This window comes from Antedon bifida, chromosome 6, assembly GCF_963402885.1.
Source record: "Antedon bifida chromosome 6, ecAntBifi1.1, whole genome shotgun sequence".
NCBI classification, from domain to species: Eukaryota; Metazoa; Echinodermata; class Crinoidea; order Comatulida; family Antedonidae; genus Antedon; species Antedon bifida.
The window spans coordinates 27,722,426-27,737,456 of record NC_136231.1 but is presented as its reverse complement, the minus strand read 5'-3'; the positions used below and the strand labels follow the sequence as shown (position 1 = coordinate 27,737,456).

The 15,031-nt window shown below is 35.5% G+C and overlaps 2 protein-coding genes across 2 annotated transcripts in view; both read left to right on the top strand.

The window, feature by feature from the left end:
• LOC144844370 (fizzy-related protein homolog) overlaps positions 1-15,031 on the top strand; it is a 108,235-nt gene that overhangs the window by 65,625 nt on the left and 27,579 nt on the right. The gene's annotated exons all lie outside the window — the stretch shown is intronic.
• LOC144845246 (sulfotransferase 1B1-like) lies at positions 6,727-10,638 on the top strand. The gene is made up of 7 exons (XM_078702431.1): positions 6,727-6,991; positions 7,225-7,349; positions 7,775-7,897; positions 8,588-8,714; positions 9,091-9,185; positions 9,601-9,790; positions 10,177-10,638. Exons 1-7 carry the CDS (start codon positions 6,805-6,807, stop codon positions 10,302-10,304), a joined length of 975 nt encoding a protein of 324 aa, XP_078558557.1. The 5' UTR covers positions 6,727-6,804; the 3' UTR covers positions 10,305-10,638.

The window sequence follows — 15,031 nt, the reverse complement described above, 5'->3', positions numbered from 1 at the left end:
GTTGTCACATTTATTTATTTATATTTTTTAACGATAGGCCACCCTATGTTATCACCCTGAAAAAGTAATCTTTAAAAAATTGGGGGTATTTTTTAGTTTTGAATTGTTGAGGACTACCGTATGCCTTTTTAATGCCACGTGATATAACTATTAACGTTGACCAAAAATTAGATCGAAAAAATGTATATGAAAAAAATAGAAATGCTCGGACACAATCGGCAGCTTATGAATTCCCCTTTTTTCTGATTAAAATTGAGGGCGTTAAACATAAAATTTACAACATCAAAAATACAGGTGGCGAGAGCCACAGAAAAACATAAGATGTTAAATGATTGGTTTCGAACCTCCACGGATATTTTTTTTTCTTTTATTTTGAAAGAGAGATATTTTGATGGCCCTAAAAAACCCTAAAAAATTATGGAAAACCCTCAAACAGCTCGGATACGAGAAGAAATGTAAAACAAACACTAAAATCGTTCTCGATGACAATGGTAAACAAACTTTCTGTCCAAAAGGCGTTGCCTCTCGTTTTAATGAGTTTTTCACGAATGTTGCGTCAACACTCGTCAAAAAACTCCCAAAATGCATAGGTCTTTTCACCATGTCCACTAACGATCTTCTTAAATACTACGTTAAATTAAAAGGAAAAATGTTTAAGCTAGAGCCTGTTACCATAGAATTTGTTAAAACTCAACTCGAAAGCCTAAATGTAAACAAAAGCGTCGGTCTAGATAATATTCCCTCAAGATTCTTACGTGACGGTGCGATAATCTTGGCTGAACCGATAGCTCATATCATTAACCTTTCGTTTAAAACTAATTGTTTTCCTCATGATCTTAAAATTGCTAAAGTTACCCCTCTATTTAAGAAAAATACTAGAACAAATGTTGAGAATTATCGGCCGATTAGTATTCTGCCTACGGTATCTAAGATTCTTGAAAAATCTGTAGCTATACAAGTTGAAAGGTATCTTTCCAAAAATAATATACTTTATGCCTATCAATCCGGTTTTCGGCAGGCCCATTCAACTGAAAGCAACCTCATAAATCTCATCGACGGTTTAAAAAACAATAAGTCCAAAGGCCTTCTTACTGGAATGGTTCTAATTGACTTACAAAAAGCTTTCGATACCGTCGATCATGTGATTTTAATTAACAAGCTAAAATGCATGGGTTTTAAGTGTACTGACTGGTTTCAATCTTATCTCGCTAACCGCACACAAGTTGTCAGTGTGAATGGTACCTGCTCTGAACCTCTTATAGTTACTCATGGTGTACCGCAAGGTAGCATCTTGGGCCCTATTCTTTTTCTATGTTATTTAAATGATATTGCTTCTTGTATTGATTCTGATGTTCAATTATTGCTTTATGCTGATGATTCTACGATTCTGTATTCTCATCACGATGCCACCAAAATCGCTCATAAATTAAGTACTGTCCTAGCTAAGTGCCAGGACTGGTTAACTGAAAACAAATTATCTTTACATGTTGGCAAAACCGAAAGTATTATCTTTGGTAGCAGAGCGAAGCTTAACAAAGTAAAAGAGTTTTCTGTAGAATTAATGGGCCGTAGAATCAAAAGTACTAAGCAAGTTAAATATTTAGGTATTGATTTAGACCAATATGTATCATGTGATATCATTGCAACTAGTGTTATCAGTAAAGTTAAGTCAAGGTTGAAGTTTTTACATAGGCAAAGTTCGTGCTTGAATAAAAAATGTCGTAAACTATTAAGCACTGCTTTAATACAATGTACATTTGACTATTCTGCCTCGGCATGGTACGGCGGTGTCAATAAGAATCTTAAACATAAATTACAAACTGCCCAAAACAAGATGGCACGTTTCATTTTAAATGTTGGTCCGAGGTCTCACATAGGTGCCAAAGAGCTTTCCGATCTTGGGTTTCTTAATGTCAGCCTCAGAAATAAGTTTTTAAGATTAAATTATGTTCACAAAATTCGTTATAACTTTAATACGCCTTCTTTCCTTAAGGATAACTTTTTGTTAATTTCTGATCATCACAACCATTTCACCAGGGGTACAACATTTAATTTTGTCACTCCTAAGGCTACTGGCGTTAATGATACGACTTTTTATTTCTTAGGTATCCGTGACTGGAACAGGCTCCCCAATTCACTCAAATCAATACAAAATAATGCAACCTTCAAAATAAAACTTAAAGAATATTTTAATAATGAACAGCTTGGTATTTCAGTTTAATTAAGCTATTTTTAATATTGTTTTTTTGATGTTTTCTTGTCTTGTATGTATTTTCTTGTTTTTTCATTTTTACTGAGTCATACTTAACGATAATTGTACTAGGCCCAACCACTCACTTTTCAGTCATTACGGATTGGACCCCATTGGAAATAAGTTTACTTTTTTGTCGACTTAATGGGTTATCCAGGTATTCTTTTTATACATTGTATATTTTAACTTTTATGTATGAATATCAAATAAAATCAATCAATCAATAAACAAGTGGACCTTTTATAAAATCAGAAACAAAGTTTTATGGCATTATTTTCCATTAAATAGAGACAAGAAGATGTGCTCCTTTATTTTTAGTACGCTTGGGTGGGCTTCTTTTTCACATGGAGTTCTTTTCGAGATTACTTTTGCAAACTAAAAAAGGGGAGCTGCCAGGTTCTCACCCGCAAAATGTTTTATATACATGATTTGAACAATCTTCTAATGCAAAGATTAACAACATCAACATTTAACCCTACAAGTTTAAACATGGTTTTTACGAATAAAGCCTTAAGTCTATCGATGTCTTAACAGTACTATATTACGGTGTGATCGTTGGATTTCAAGGGAACGAAGTGTTTCCCAGAAAGCAAAAAAATGGATTAGGTATTTTAGAGAGAACCGAATCAGTATTTTAGTGGATGTATTATCCGGTGCACGATTTACCAATATCCGTTGTATCTCTTTTAGTAGAGCAGTTAGTGCCATAAAAATAGCCAAGTTGTGCACTTTATTACCAAAGCATGAAACTTGCCACAAAGTTTCTTTGATGTATATAGATTAAAAATTTCGGGGGGTGCCAAGTGTCCAACGTCCGGTATGGCGGCCATCTTGATTTCAAAATGGCCACCATAAAAACAAAAAGTGTTCATATCTTGGCAACTATAAACAGTAGAGACTTGATTCTGGTGTTAAATTGTTCACAAACCACATATTTCTATTTGCTCTAATGAAAAGTTTCGTCAAAAAATGACCGGAAATGGCGTTTCTCCCAGTTTGACCTTTGACCTCTTATCTGTATATCTCAGTAACTACTGATAATTTTCAATCGATTTTGGTGTCATTTTGTTCAGAATAGAGACATTTATATTTGTAGTAATGAAACATTTTCACATAAAATAATTGGAAATACAATTTATAACCTTTGACATATATAATATGTGAACATACTGTATGTGGTTTACATTGGTATAAATGCACCTAATTTTTTTTAACGAAATAAATGACACTGCAAAAATGACCAGGAATTATTATTTTGAATTTTTGACTTTTGATGTGATAGGATAGGCGTAAAGTATGACAGATCACTGAGAAACAGCAATCACTGAGCTCATCTATGCCGACTTGTTTGCTAAACTGTGATGTGTCAATCGTTAGATAAAAGTTTTGGTCCTCTCTCCATCATCTTTTTTTTTTTTTTGCAATGTATTATACCATATGGACAATTGTCTGAAATAAAAGTTGAATTGAATTGTTAGATGCCATTTGGAAATATTTTTGATGTAAAGTAGCATTCTTTTGTTGGCCTCTTTGATGTTGCATATGAGACAAGTTCGGAAAGTTTTCATTTTCATGAGTTAAGAGAATACCGTCTTTCAAAGTACTTACTACAAACTTATCCTGCATTTGTGCAGTAGACCTACTTTCATTAGTCAGAAACTCAGGTAATTCTTGTTCATTTTCGTTGCATCTAAAAAAAATGTACTCCATTTTTATGGTAATGGGCCTTTGCTGTAAACCATCTGAATCCTTTTCCTCGATTTTCTCTACTCATTGATTTTTTAGCAAAATCCGAACCAAATCAATTCGTAAAAGACATCTCAATATAATTATTCAAGTAATTCTCAAATTAGTGACATGGACCTACAATATACTGTTCTGTACAAGACCTTTTTAGGCATCAACTTGTGGACTTTCACTTTGAAGGTCTTGGTCTCCTAATCATACAAGAAACAATGTCTGATTTAATCAATCAAAGTAGTGGGTCCAGACAAAGAAGGGGATGTAAGACCATCCACAGACAAAGAAGGGGATATAAGACCATCCACAGACAAAGAAGGGGGTATAAGACCATCCACAGACAAAGAAGGGGGTATAAGACTATCCACAGACAAAGAAGGGGTGTAAGACCATCCACAGACAAAGAAGGGATTATAAGACCATCTACAGACAAAGAAGGGGGTATAAGACCATCCACAGACAAAGAAGGGGGTATAAGACCATCCACAGACAAAGAAGAGGGTGTTGGACAATCCACAGACAAAGAAGGGGATGTAAGACCACCCACAGACAAAGAAGGGGGTGTAAGACCATCCACACACAAAGAAGGGATTATAAGACCATCTACAGACAAAGAAGGGGGTATAAGACCATCCACAAACAAAGAAGGGGGTATAAGACCATCCACAGAGAAAGAAGGAGGTGTAAGACCATCCACAGACAAAGAAGGGGTATACGACCATCCACACACAAAGAAAGGGGTGTAATACCATCAACAGACAAAGAAAGGGGTTTAATACCATCAACAGACAAAAAAGGGGGTATAAGTCCGTCCACAGACAAAGAAGGGGGTATAAGACCATCCACAGACAAAGAAGGGGGTGTAGGACTATCCACAGACAAAGAAGGGGGTGTAGGACCATCCACATACAAAGAAGGGAGTGTAGGACCATCCACAGACAAAGAAGGTGTGTAAGACCATCTACATACAAAGAAAGGGGTGTAAGACCATCCACAGACAAAGAAGGGGGGGTATAAGACCATCCACAGACAAAGAAGCGGGTATAAGACCATCCACAGACAAAGAAGCGAGTATAAGACTATCCACAGACAAAGAAGGTGGGTATAAGACCATCCACAGACAAAGAATGGGGTATAAGACCATCCACAGACAAAGAAGGGGGTATAAGACCATCCACAGAGAAAGAAGGAGGTGTAAGACCATCCACAGACAAAGAAGGGGTATACGACCATCCACACACAAAGAAAGGGGTGTAATACCATCAACAGACAAAGAAAGGGGGTATAAGACCATCCACAGACAAAGAAGGGGGTATAAGACCATCCACAGACAAAGAAGGGGGTGTAGGACTATCCACAGACAAAGAAGTGGGTGTAGGACCATCCACATACAAAGAAGGGAGTGTAGGACCATCCACAGACAAAGAAGGCGTGTAAGACCATCTACATACAAAGAAAGGGGTGTAAGACCATCCACAGACAAAGAAGTGGGGGGGGGGGGGTATAAGACCATCCACAGACAAAGAAGCGGGTATAAGACCATCCACAGACAAAGAAGCGAGTATAAGACTATCCACAGACAAAGAAGGTGGGTATAAGACCATCCACAGACAAAGAATGGGGTATAAGACCATCTACAGACAAAGAAGGAGGGGTAGGACCATATTACCGAGGAAGCATAGGCCTACAAAAAGAAGATGCAATCAAAATAGGCCTACCACTTGGAAAACAATAAATTGTAGAATAACTGAGGCTTGATTGTTGAAATATAAAGGGTTCTTTGTAAGGTCATTTAATAATATATTGATACAAACATGATCATCATACTATTCATTTGACATTCAAATACAGTCTATCTCGAAAAGAAGCTCATACTATCACCTTTTCGAGGTTTTACGGTATTCCATAACATGTATGTTATTTCCTCTGTCAAACTATTAAAACTTTTAGCGAATCAGAAGGTGCCAACATCATTGAACTAATGGTACCACCAAGCACAATGTTTACCAATGTTATGTACTATATACAATTTAAGTCCATTAATCATTTAATATAATTACGCCTATCAGGTCAAAGTTCAAAATTAGGTGCATTTAAGACCACCAAAAACCACATACAGTATATTCACATAATTAAAAATCAATAATTAAATGTCAAAGGTCATAAATTGTATTTCCGGTCATTTTATGTGAAAATGTTTCATTACTACAAATATAAATGTATTTATTCTGAACAAAATGACACCAAAATCGATTGAAAATGACCAGTAGTTACAGAGATATACAAATACGAGGTCAAAGGTCAAACTGAAAGAAACGTTATTTCCGGTCATTTTTGGACGAAAATTTTCATTAGAGCAAATAGAAATATATAGTTTGTGAACAATCTGAAACCAGAATTAAGTCTCTAATGTGTATAGTTGCCAAGATATGAACATTTTTTGTTTTTATGGTGGCCATTTTGAAATCAAGATGGCCGCCATACCGGACGTTGGACACTTGGCACCCCCCGATATTTTGAATCTATATACATTATAGAAACTTTGTGCCAAGTTTCATGCTTTGGTAATAAAATGCACAGCTCATGTCATTAACTGCTCTACTATTTGTAGCCTATGTTGTACAATGTTTTATTTACATGGTTCAGCCTAGTTCAAGGACTATAGTATTTATAGAGTCTATCCAGGGAGGTATAAAATACCCTGGTATATCTGCGGCGTACTTTTCAGACATTGATCAACAAGCACATTCTAAATAACAATAACACTGTTTAACCTCTAATTTACACCGGATTACGCCGTTTATATTGACGGAATGTCGTCGTCCCGACCCGATAACGCTACATTTTCTCCCCAGGATCATGACTGGGAAAACGAATGTGTAACGCATAGAAAGGATGGAATTCTGTATTCAAAATGGATGCTTTCAAATGTTCTTGATGATCTCAGAACATATCAAGTACGAGACGATGATGTGTGGTTTGTTTCGTATCCTAAATCGGGTATGTTTTTTAATGTTTGGCCTATAGTATAGCCTAGGAGGTCGGCTGTGTTCATCTGTTTCTCTTTGCCCAGAAAGACATTAACAGTAACACAATTACTACTGGACAAAATAAAATGTTTCCAAGTGTAGTAGTTTCAATTTGTTTGTTTTAGGCCCTATATAGTAAACACCATCAGTAAACAGTGAGAGATAGATTAGGTATTCTGACGACAAACATATTGTATCGTACAGGATCTACTTGGATACTGCAAATGTTGCGACTTATTTCGGTAAGAGGAGATCGGAAGCAAATTACAGAGCACGTGCTAACCTCAATCAAATACATAGAGATGAACGCTGCACTTCACTACTCGCATGTACGTACTGTAAATTATAATTGTAAACATCTTGTAGGCCTATATTTTTTATATGGCAACTCATTCGGGAGGTATTTTGGAAATAAATACACAAAAACTTTAAAAGAAAATGAATAAACAATGTTGTGCATCTGATCTTAACCAGGCCTAGCTTAAAGCTCTGTCTACACTATCAAACTAGTTTGACCAAAAAAAATGTGATGTGCCCAAATATGGAAGTGATATGGCCAAATAGTCATTCATTTATGCATATTTATTCAGTTATAACAATAATAACTGGGGCACGCACTAGAAGCACTCGTCTCATGAGTGATATGACATCATCATGTCCATATATGGGCACATCGCATTTTGTTGTCACATAATGTTTGATAGTGTAGACAGAGCTTATAAGCTAAACATTATCTGTTTTTTGACATCTATAGTTTGAGAAGTCCACTACACCATTTCGTCATCATCAACTACAGGACGCACCTTCACCGCGTATTATTAAAACGCATCTTCCAGATAAGCACTTACCTCGGCAACTGTTTGAAAATAGGGCAAAGGTAAAAAATAAATACGTTTGCTATGCCTCGTAGAATTCTTAAAAGATACATTAATTCTAACAACATCATCCATCACCTAGTTTGTCTAATTTGTTGTACCTCTTATTTCTTACTTTTTAAAGCATGCTTGCATGTAGTATTTTAGTAGGCATGAAGATATCACTTCGAATTAATATTGGTTCGAACTTGAACGCAACGCAGTGAGTTGACCAAATGTAAAGCGATAATCCATTGTATCGTGATTGGTCTAATTACTTTCGGTGATTCGCTTACGTCGTTGCGTTGCAAGTGGAAACCAACATTTAAGGTAGCGCTACTTCGTGAAAGTCCGCTTTAAATACCGTACATGTAATTTAAACATTTTATTCATTATCCGAATCTAGTTTCTGATTGGTGAAATTACTTGCGCTGACGTACGTCCTTTTCTTAATGCTGGTTTCCAGTCGACGTAACAATTCCAGTTGTGTTACGATTACGTCGATTTATCGTAAGAAAGTGGGGTTCGATTTCGAGTGGGAAAAACCATTTAATGTAGCGCTACTTCGTGAAAGTCCCCTTTAAATACCGTACATGTAATTTAAACATTTTCTTAATAGTATACAGTAGTCGAAATCTCTCTTAACATTCCGTTGGCCTGTTTAATGTCGATTGGATATCTAACCGATTTACTCATGATATTTGTTTCGTCAGGTAATCTACATATCGAGGAATCCAAAGGACGTGGCCGTATCTTACTTCCATTTCCACAACTATAACGTGGTTTTACCTAGATATACGCAATGGAATCAATTCTATCAGGATTTTGTTCGAAACGAAGGTAAGCATACAGTTTGACGGGATTATGGAAATATTTCGCCTAATAATATATCATCTATTTTTTCAATCCTTATAGCTCTAAGGATTTCAAAATCATAGTTCGAGAGAATGACATTGTAATTTCTTTCCTTACCATTATTGTTCAATTATCCCTGGTGACATTTAGGCCTTATACTAATTGTCATGAAGAAATCATCGTCAGAGAACTATCTTACGCTTTATAGTATCGGATATTCTCCGGAGGCCGGCCGATAAACTTGATTTACCACGGTGGTGTTACGAAACCAGATACCTAAAAAAAAGACCCGGGCCACAAAAACTTCTCAACTTCTGTCTCTCTCAAGTTGAATAAATGAAATAAATGTGTATTTCAACAGTTATTTATGGATCTTGGTTTGATCACAATTTGTTTTGGTGGAAACGACGTCATTTATCAAACATTCTTTTCTTTAAATATGAGGATGTAAAAATGGTGAGTGACTTATCAATATTATTATTGAGTTAGAAAAACCAATTATATATACATTATGATTTTATCATAAATTCATTCATTCATTTCTGTACGTTTTAGCCTTTTTGTTAGAGTGACACGCCTAATCGGCGACAGAAGCTGTTGCCTTTTTGCCACTCATTGCGCAATCTAGCTAATTTTTATCTGCTTGTTTGTTTGTTTAAATGTGTTTGCCAAATTAATAAAATAAAAATAAAATATACGATAGATGCGATGGCGGAGGATATGAGAGGATGACAACTATGATCATGTTTGTGATTTGATTTGATGTATTTGCATCTCATTAAAAATACATACACATACCGAGTAATATCTGTTGCGACAAAGACGAAGCAAATTATAACTCCAAACATGTCGTTAATAATCATGTTTATAGGATCCAAGAAGTACGGTTATTCAGATGGCAGACTTCCTAGGTTACAATCTGTCAGACGAAGCTATTGACGAGGTTGTGAAACACTCGTCGTTTTCAAGCATGAAAGATGACGCACTTTCCAACATCATCGGGACATGGCTGCCAGTGTTTGATCATAAGATTTATAGTAAAACATCATTTATTAGAAAAGGTTTGCAATGATTAATTGTTAAATTGGTTCCTACTAGAAGGAGGAGGAATAAACACAAGAACGTACACGCACAATTATCAATCATCTAGTTTCTGATTTGTCAAATTACTTGCGCTGAGGTACGCCATTTTCTTGCTAAAACGCAACGCAATGATGTAGGCGCAATGTAAGCGAGTTGACCAATGACGAGTGATCCATTCCTTGTGATTGGCCAAATCACTTGCGTTGCGCGTACGTCAACCTTGTGTTGCGTCCTAGTGTGAATTAACCAAGCTATAAAGACGCATGCTATGACGACAGTAATCTACTTTACCGTAAAAACCGGCATAACATCAATCCTCCTCCGTCGTCTTTTAATTTTATCATTATTTACATCTTTTCCACAGGTGAGGTAGGTGACTGGAAGAACTATTTTACTGTTACGCAGAACGAAGAGTACGACAGAGTGTACCATGAACGAATGCAGGGAACAGGATTAAAACTCTGCTTTGAAATACCAATTGTAAAGTTGTAAAGATACAACATATTAAACTATATCGTCTACTGTCTAAATATAGTCTATCCTGTGTTGTGAATGTCCCAAACATTTGTCTTACTTTTCTATTTATTCATTGGTGATTTTTAATAGTAACTATGCCTTTGCTTTATTCGCACTTTGTAAATTGCCATTTCAAATTAAATTTAAAAAAAAATTAAATTGTGTTCACCGTGAAAATTGTTCTTTTATTAAATCTATTTTTTATTTTAATCATATTTAAAGGAAAACTACTGTTTTTGTCATGGGAATCTGTAATAGGAGTGAACTCATTTTTATTACATAACGATGTATGTATGTAGTATTTGTAGACTTTTATTATTTTTACCTTATTTTTGCATTGTAAATATTTGTATTTTATGCTTCTCCTTCGGGAGGTTTTTGAAATAAATAAAATAAATAAATACACGATGCTGCTTTATCTGTGACGTTGTTAAGACTACACACATCATAATAGAGCTATAACAATTTAAAAAATCACTAAATCACTATGACTAAACTGGCAGTAGGTCTTGACCCGTTAAAAAACAATAAGGAGGCGACTTCTGAAAAAAAAAAAGAATTGAAGTGAGTTGGTGCAGCAACTATAGACTATCACTCTCCGCATAGATATGGTGGACAATGTAGGTAGTAATATCTTGTTCATAGATACGCCGCACTCTGAGGTATATTCAGAGCGGCGTCATTCTGACGACTGGAGCATTCTCTACTTCTCTACGGAGCGCCATTTATGCCTTTATTAACTTCAATAATAGAAATAGTACTACGGTAACTGCTCAAGTGGACCCAATTTAGCACCAGGGTAGCACAGTGATATAAAATAGAAATAAAGTCACTACTTTTAATATCGTTTCGTATATACCCATATCACAAACTGACAAACAAAAACATCTTGGCATTCACATTGATTCAAATTTATCTTTTTCTTTTGATGTAAATAAACTCCGTTCCGAACTGGGCTTGTCCATCTCCATCTTATCGCGTGCTCGGTCATTTCATTAATAAACACACATCCATACTCCTCTATAACACTATAATCCTCCCACACATTGACTATTGATGTAGTGTTTGGGGAATCAGATCGAATATTGACCGAATACAGACCATTCAAAATAGAGCACTTCGCATTATCCTTAAAGCTCATCCTCTCACACCACAAACTAACATTTACAACACCTTAAATCTCCATACAGTCCAAGATCGCATGCATCTACAACTGGGCTGCCTTGCCTACAGGTCTGCAAATGGTCTTGCTCCGGAATACCTTGCCCTGCGTCTTGCCAGAATTCTAAATCATCGATGTACCCGAAGTGTCAGTGAGAGGAAATTTGTCGTCCCTTTCCCTAAAACTGAAACAGCTTCATCTATAGAGCACCAACATACCTGAATTTGCTACCCACCAAACTAAGAAATGCGGTAACAATAAATAATTTTAAGTCTGCTCTAAAAAAATTTAATCCCAAAAGAAAAATCTTTTGTATTTAAGTACATATATATTATATATTTAAATTTTTTTAACATAGTTCATCCGTTTTTTCATATATGTTTTTGACTGTCTGCATTTGCTTTTTAGGGTCACCCTCACAAAATAAGGTTTAATAAAAAAATTAAATAGAAATAAAGTCACTAAATTTTAATATCTTTTCGTATGTTAATACAATGTGCTCAAGTGGACCCAATTTGGCCCCAGTGGAGCACAGTGATATAAAATAGAAATAAAGTCACTCAAGTTTCAATCTTTTCGTATGTTAATACACTGTGTTCAAGTGGACCCAATTTGGCGCCAGTGGATTTTTTTTTAATGGAAAATAATGAATGAATTGGACCTTTTTTTAAATCAGAAACAAAGTTGCATGGCATTATTTTCCATTAAATAGACTGCGATAAAACCTCGAAAAGAAGCCCATGTGCTCCTTCATTTTTAGTATTTTTGGGTGGGCTTCTTTTCCACATGGAGTTCTTTTCGAGATTACTTTTGCAAACTAAACGAGGGGAACTGCTAGCTTCCCGCCCGGAAATATTTTATTTACATGATTTTAAAAATCTTCTAATGTAAATAATTAACGGCATCAAAATTTAACATTAACAGTGTGGCGTGTTGACCGCGAATGACTAACATACCATCTTTACTTTAATACACCTGCACAGACTCATTTGCATAACAACGCACGCACATACTAAACTGTTTAAAATAGAGCTACAATGTACCCGAAAATGACATCTATTATGTTTTCAAACAACATGTATAAGAATCTTCTTTGTTTCCCAAGTGTGAGACATGCAATGCACGCGGCCGTAACGGTAATTCAACAAAACAAAATTATGAAATACAAACAGAGCTAGCACACAAAAGCCTACTTACTAATTTTAATATTTCTATAATTTAGAAAACAATTAGATTTGTCATATTACCTTTGATAATTATAATGTTAAATTTCAACTATCCAGATGCGAATTTTAGGTTGGGTTTTAAAAAAAATCGACTTCATATATGTTTCAATTTCGAAGATCTGCTTAAAACATATTTATTTATTTATTTATTTATTCTGCCATAAACTTTTATTCACAACATAATATCAGTAGGCCTACAATACAATATCTTGCATGAAACGGATATTTAAAAATACACTATAACGTGTAACAGGTAGAATTATAATTATAATGTAAAAGATTAACAAAATAAAAATTGAACAGTGTTGTGTGTTGATCGCGTATGACTAACAATACCATCTTTCCCACAGCACATGTGCACACTCATTTGCATAACAAACGCACGGCATACCAAACTACGATGAGATAAAATTAATTCTCTTCTAAACACGTAACGATGAGAATTAATTCCTTTTTTTTACATTAAAATAAATTGAGGGCGCTAAACATTAAATTTAAACCATCAAAGCAGTTGGCGAGAGCCAAAAAAAAAGATGGTAAATGTGCTCTCCCTGCCTCAGCACTAAGGCCCTGCCACAGCCTTTTGGGGTCGTTTCCACCACATCACCAGATGCATTGATGTTGTCGCCTCATGATGTGTGGTGGAAAGGGGGACGTATGATCTGTGAACCCCAAACACAGTGGCCGCATGCCTTTAACTCTATTCCACCGACCAGCGTGGGAATCGAACCCACGACATACGTGTTGTTAACACGACGCTCAGACGACTGAGCTAACTGATCATTTTGGATTTAGGAAGGTTAATAGGATATTTATGACGTAATGATGAATTACGTAATACACGTATAAATAGACTATTATCAGCTGTTCAGTCATGTTTCAGTTTGTGGTGCAACGGGTAATGCTCAGTTTTGAGTGCTATCAGCTGGGGTTCGAACCTCGACGGATATTTTTTTTATGAATATTGTTTTTTTTTTTATTATTATGTATGGCATTCACTTTTCCATTAAATAGACACCATGATAAAACCCCAAAAAGAGCCCATGTGTTCCTCATTTTTTAGTACTCTTGGGTACGGCAGGCTTCTTTTCAACGGGTAAGCTTCTTTTCCGCATGGGGTTCTTTTCAAGATTACTTTTGCAAACTAAAGGAGGGGAGCTTCTAGGTTCCCGCCCGGAAAATTTTATCTTTACATGATTTGAATTTCTAATAAAGATTAGCAAAATCAAAATTTAACTTTTAAATTTAATTTTGTGGCGTGTTCACCGCGAATGACTAACAATGCCATCTTCCCCATTACACCTGCACAAACTCATTTGCATAACAACGCACGGCATACCAAACTGTTTAAAACAACTACAAGGTGCCCAGAAATGACACCTATAGTATTTTGAAACATGATATATAAGAGTCTTCACTACCCCACCGTGATTGGGGCTGAGCAAAGACAATTTTGAAAAAAATATTTATTGAAATATGAAATTAAATATTAAGTCTCCAGTTAAGCTCACCATGGTTGGGGCAGAGCTAAGAATGAAAGCTTATTCCCCGGAAATTATGAAACGAAATATATAAGTCTTCAGGACCAGCCATACAATGGTGATTGTTTCCAAGTGTGAGACATGCAATGCACGCGGCCGTGACGGTAATTCAACAAAACAAAATTATGAAATACAAACAGAGCTAGCACACAAAAGCCTACTTACTAATTTTAATATTTCTATAATTTAGAAAACAATTACAATTATCACATTTGATAATTATAATGTTAAATTTCAACTATCCAGATGCGAATTTTAGGTTGGGTTTTAAAAAACTTGACTTCATATGCTTCAATTTCAAAGATCTGCTTAAAACATATTTATATATTTATTCTGTATTGTCGAACATGTATGGTACCATACCGGTAGGTATTCAAATATGCTTATACGAAAAGATAATAAAATTCAGTGACTTATTTCTATTTTATATCACTGTGCTCCACTGGCTCCAAGTTGGGTCCACTTGAGCACAGTGTATTAACATACGAAAAGATATTAACATTCAGTGACTTATTTCTATTTTATATGTGCTCCACTGGCGCCAAATTGGGTCCACTTAAGTACAGTGTATTAAAATACGAAAAGATGTTAACATTCAGTGACTTCTTTATATTTTATATCACTGTGCTCCACTGACGCCAAATTGGGTCCACTTGAGCACAGTGTATTAAAATACGAAAAGATATTAACATTCAATGACTTGTTTCTATTTATATCACTGTGCTCCTCACTTGCTCCAAATTGGGTCCACTTGAGCACAGTGTATTAACATAC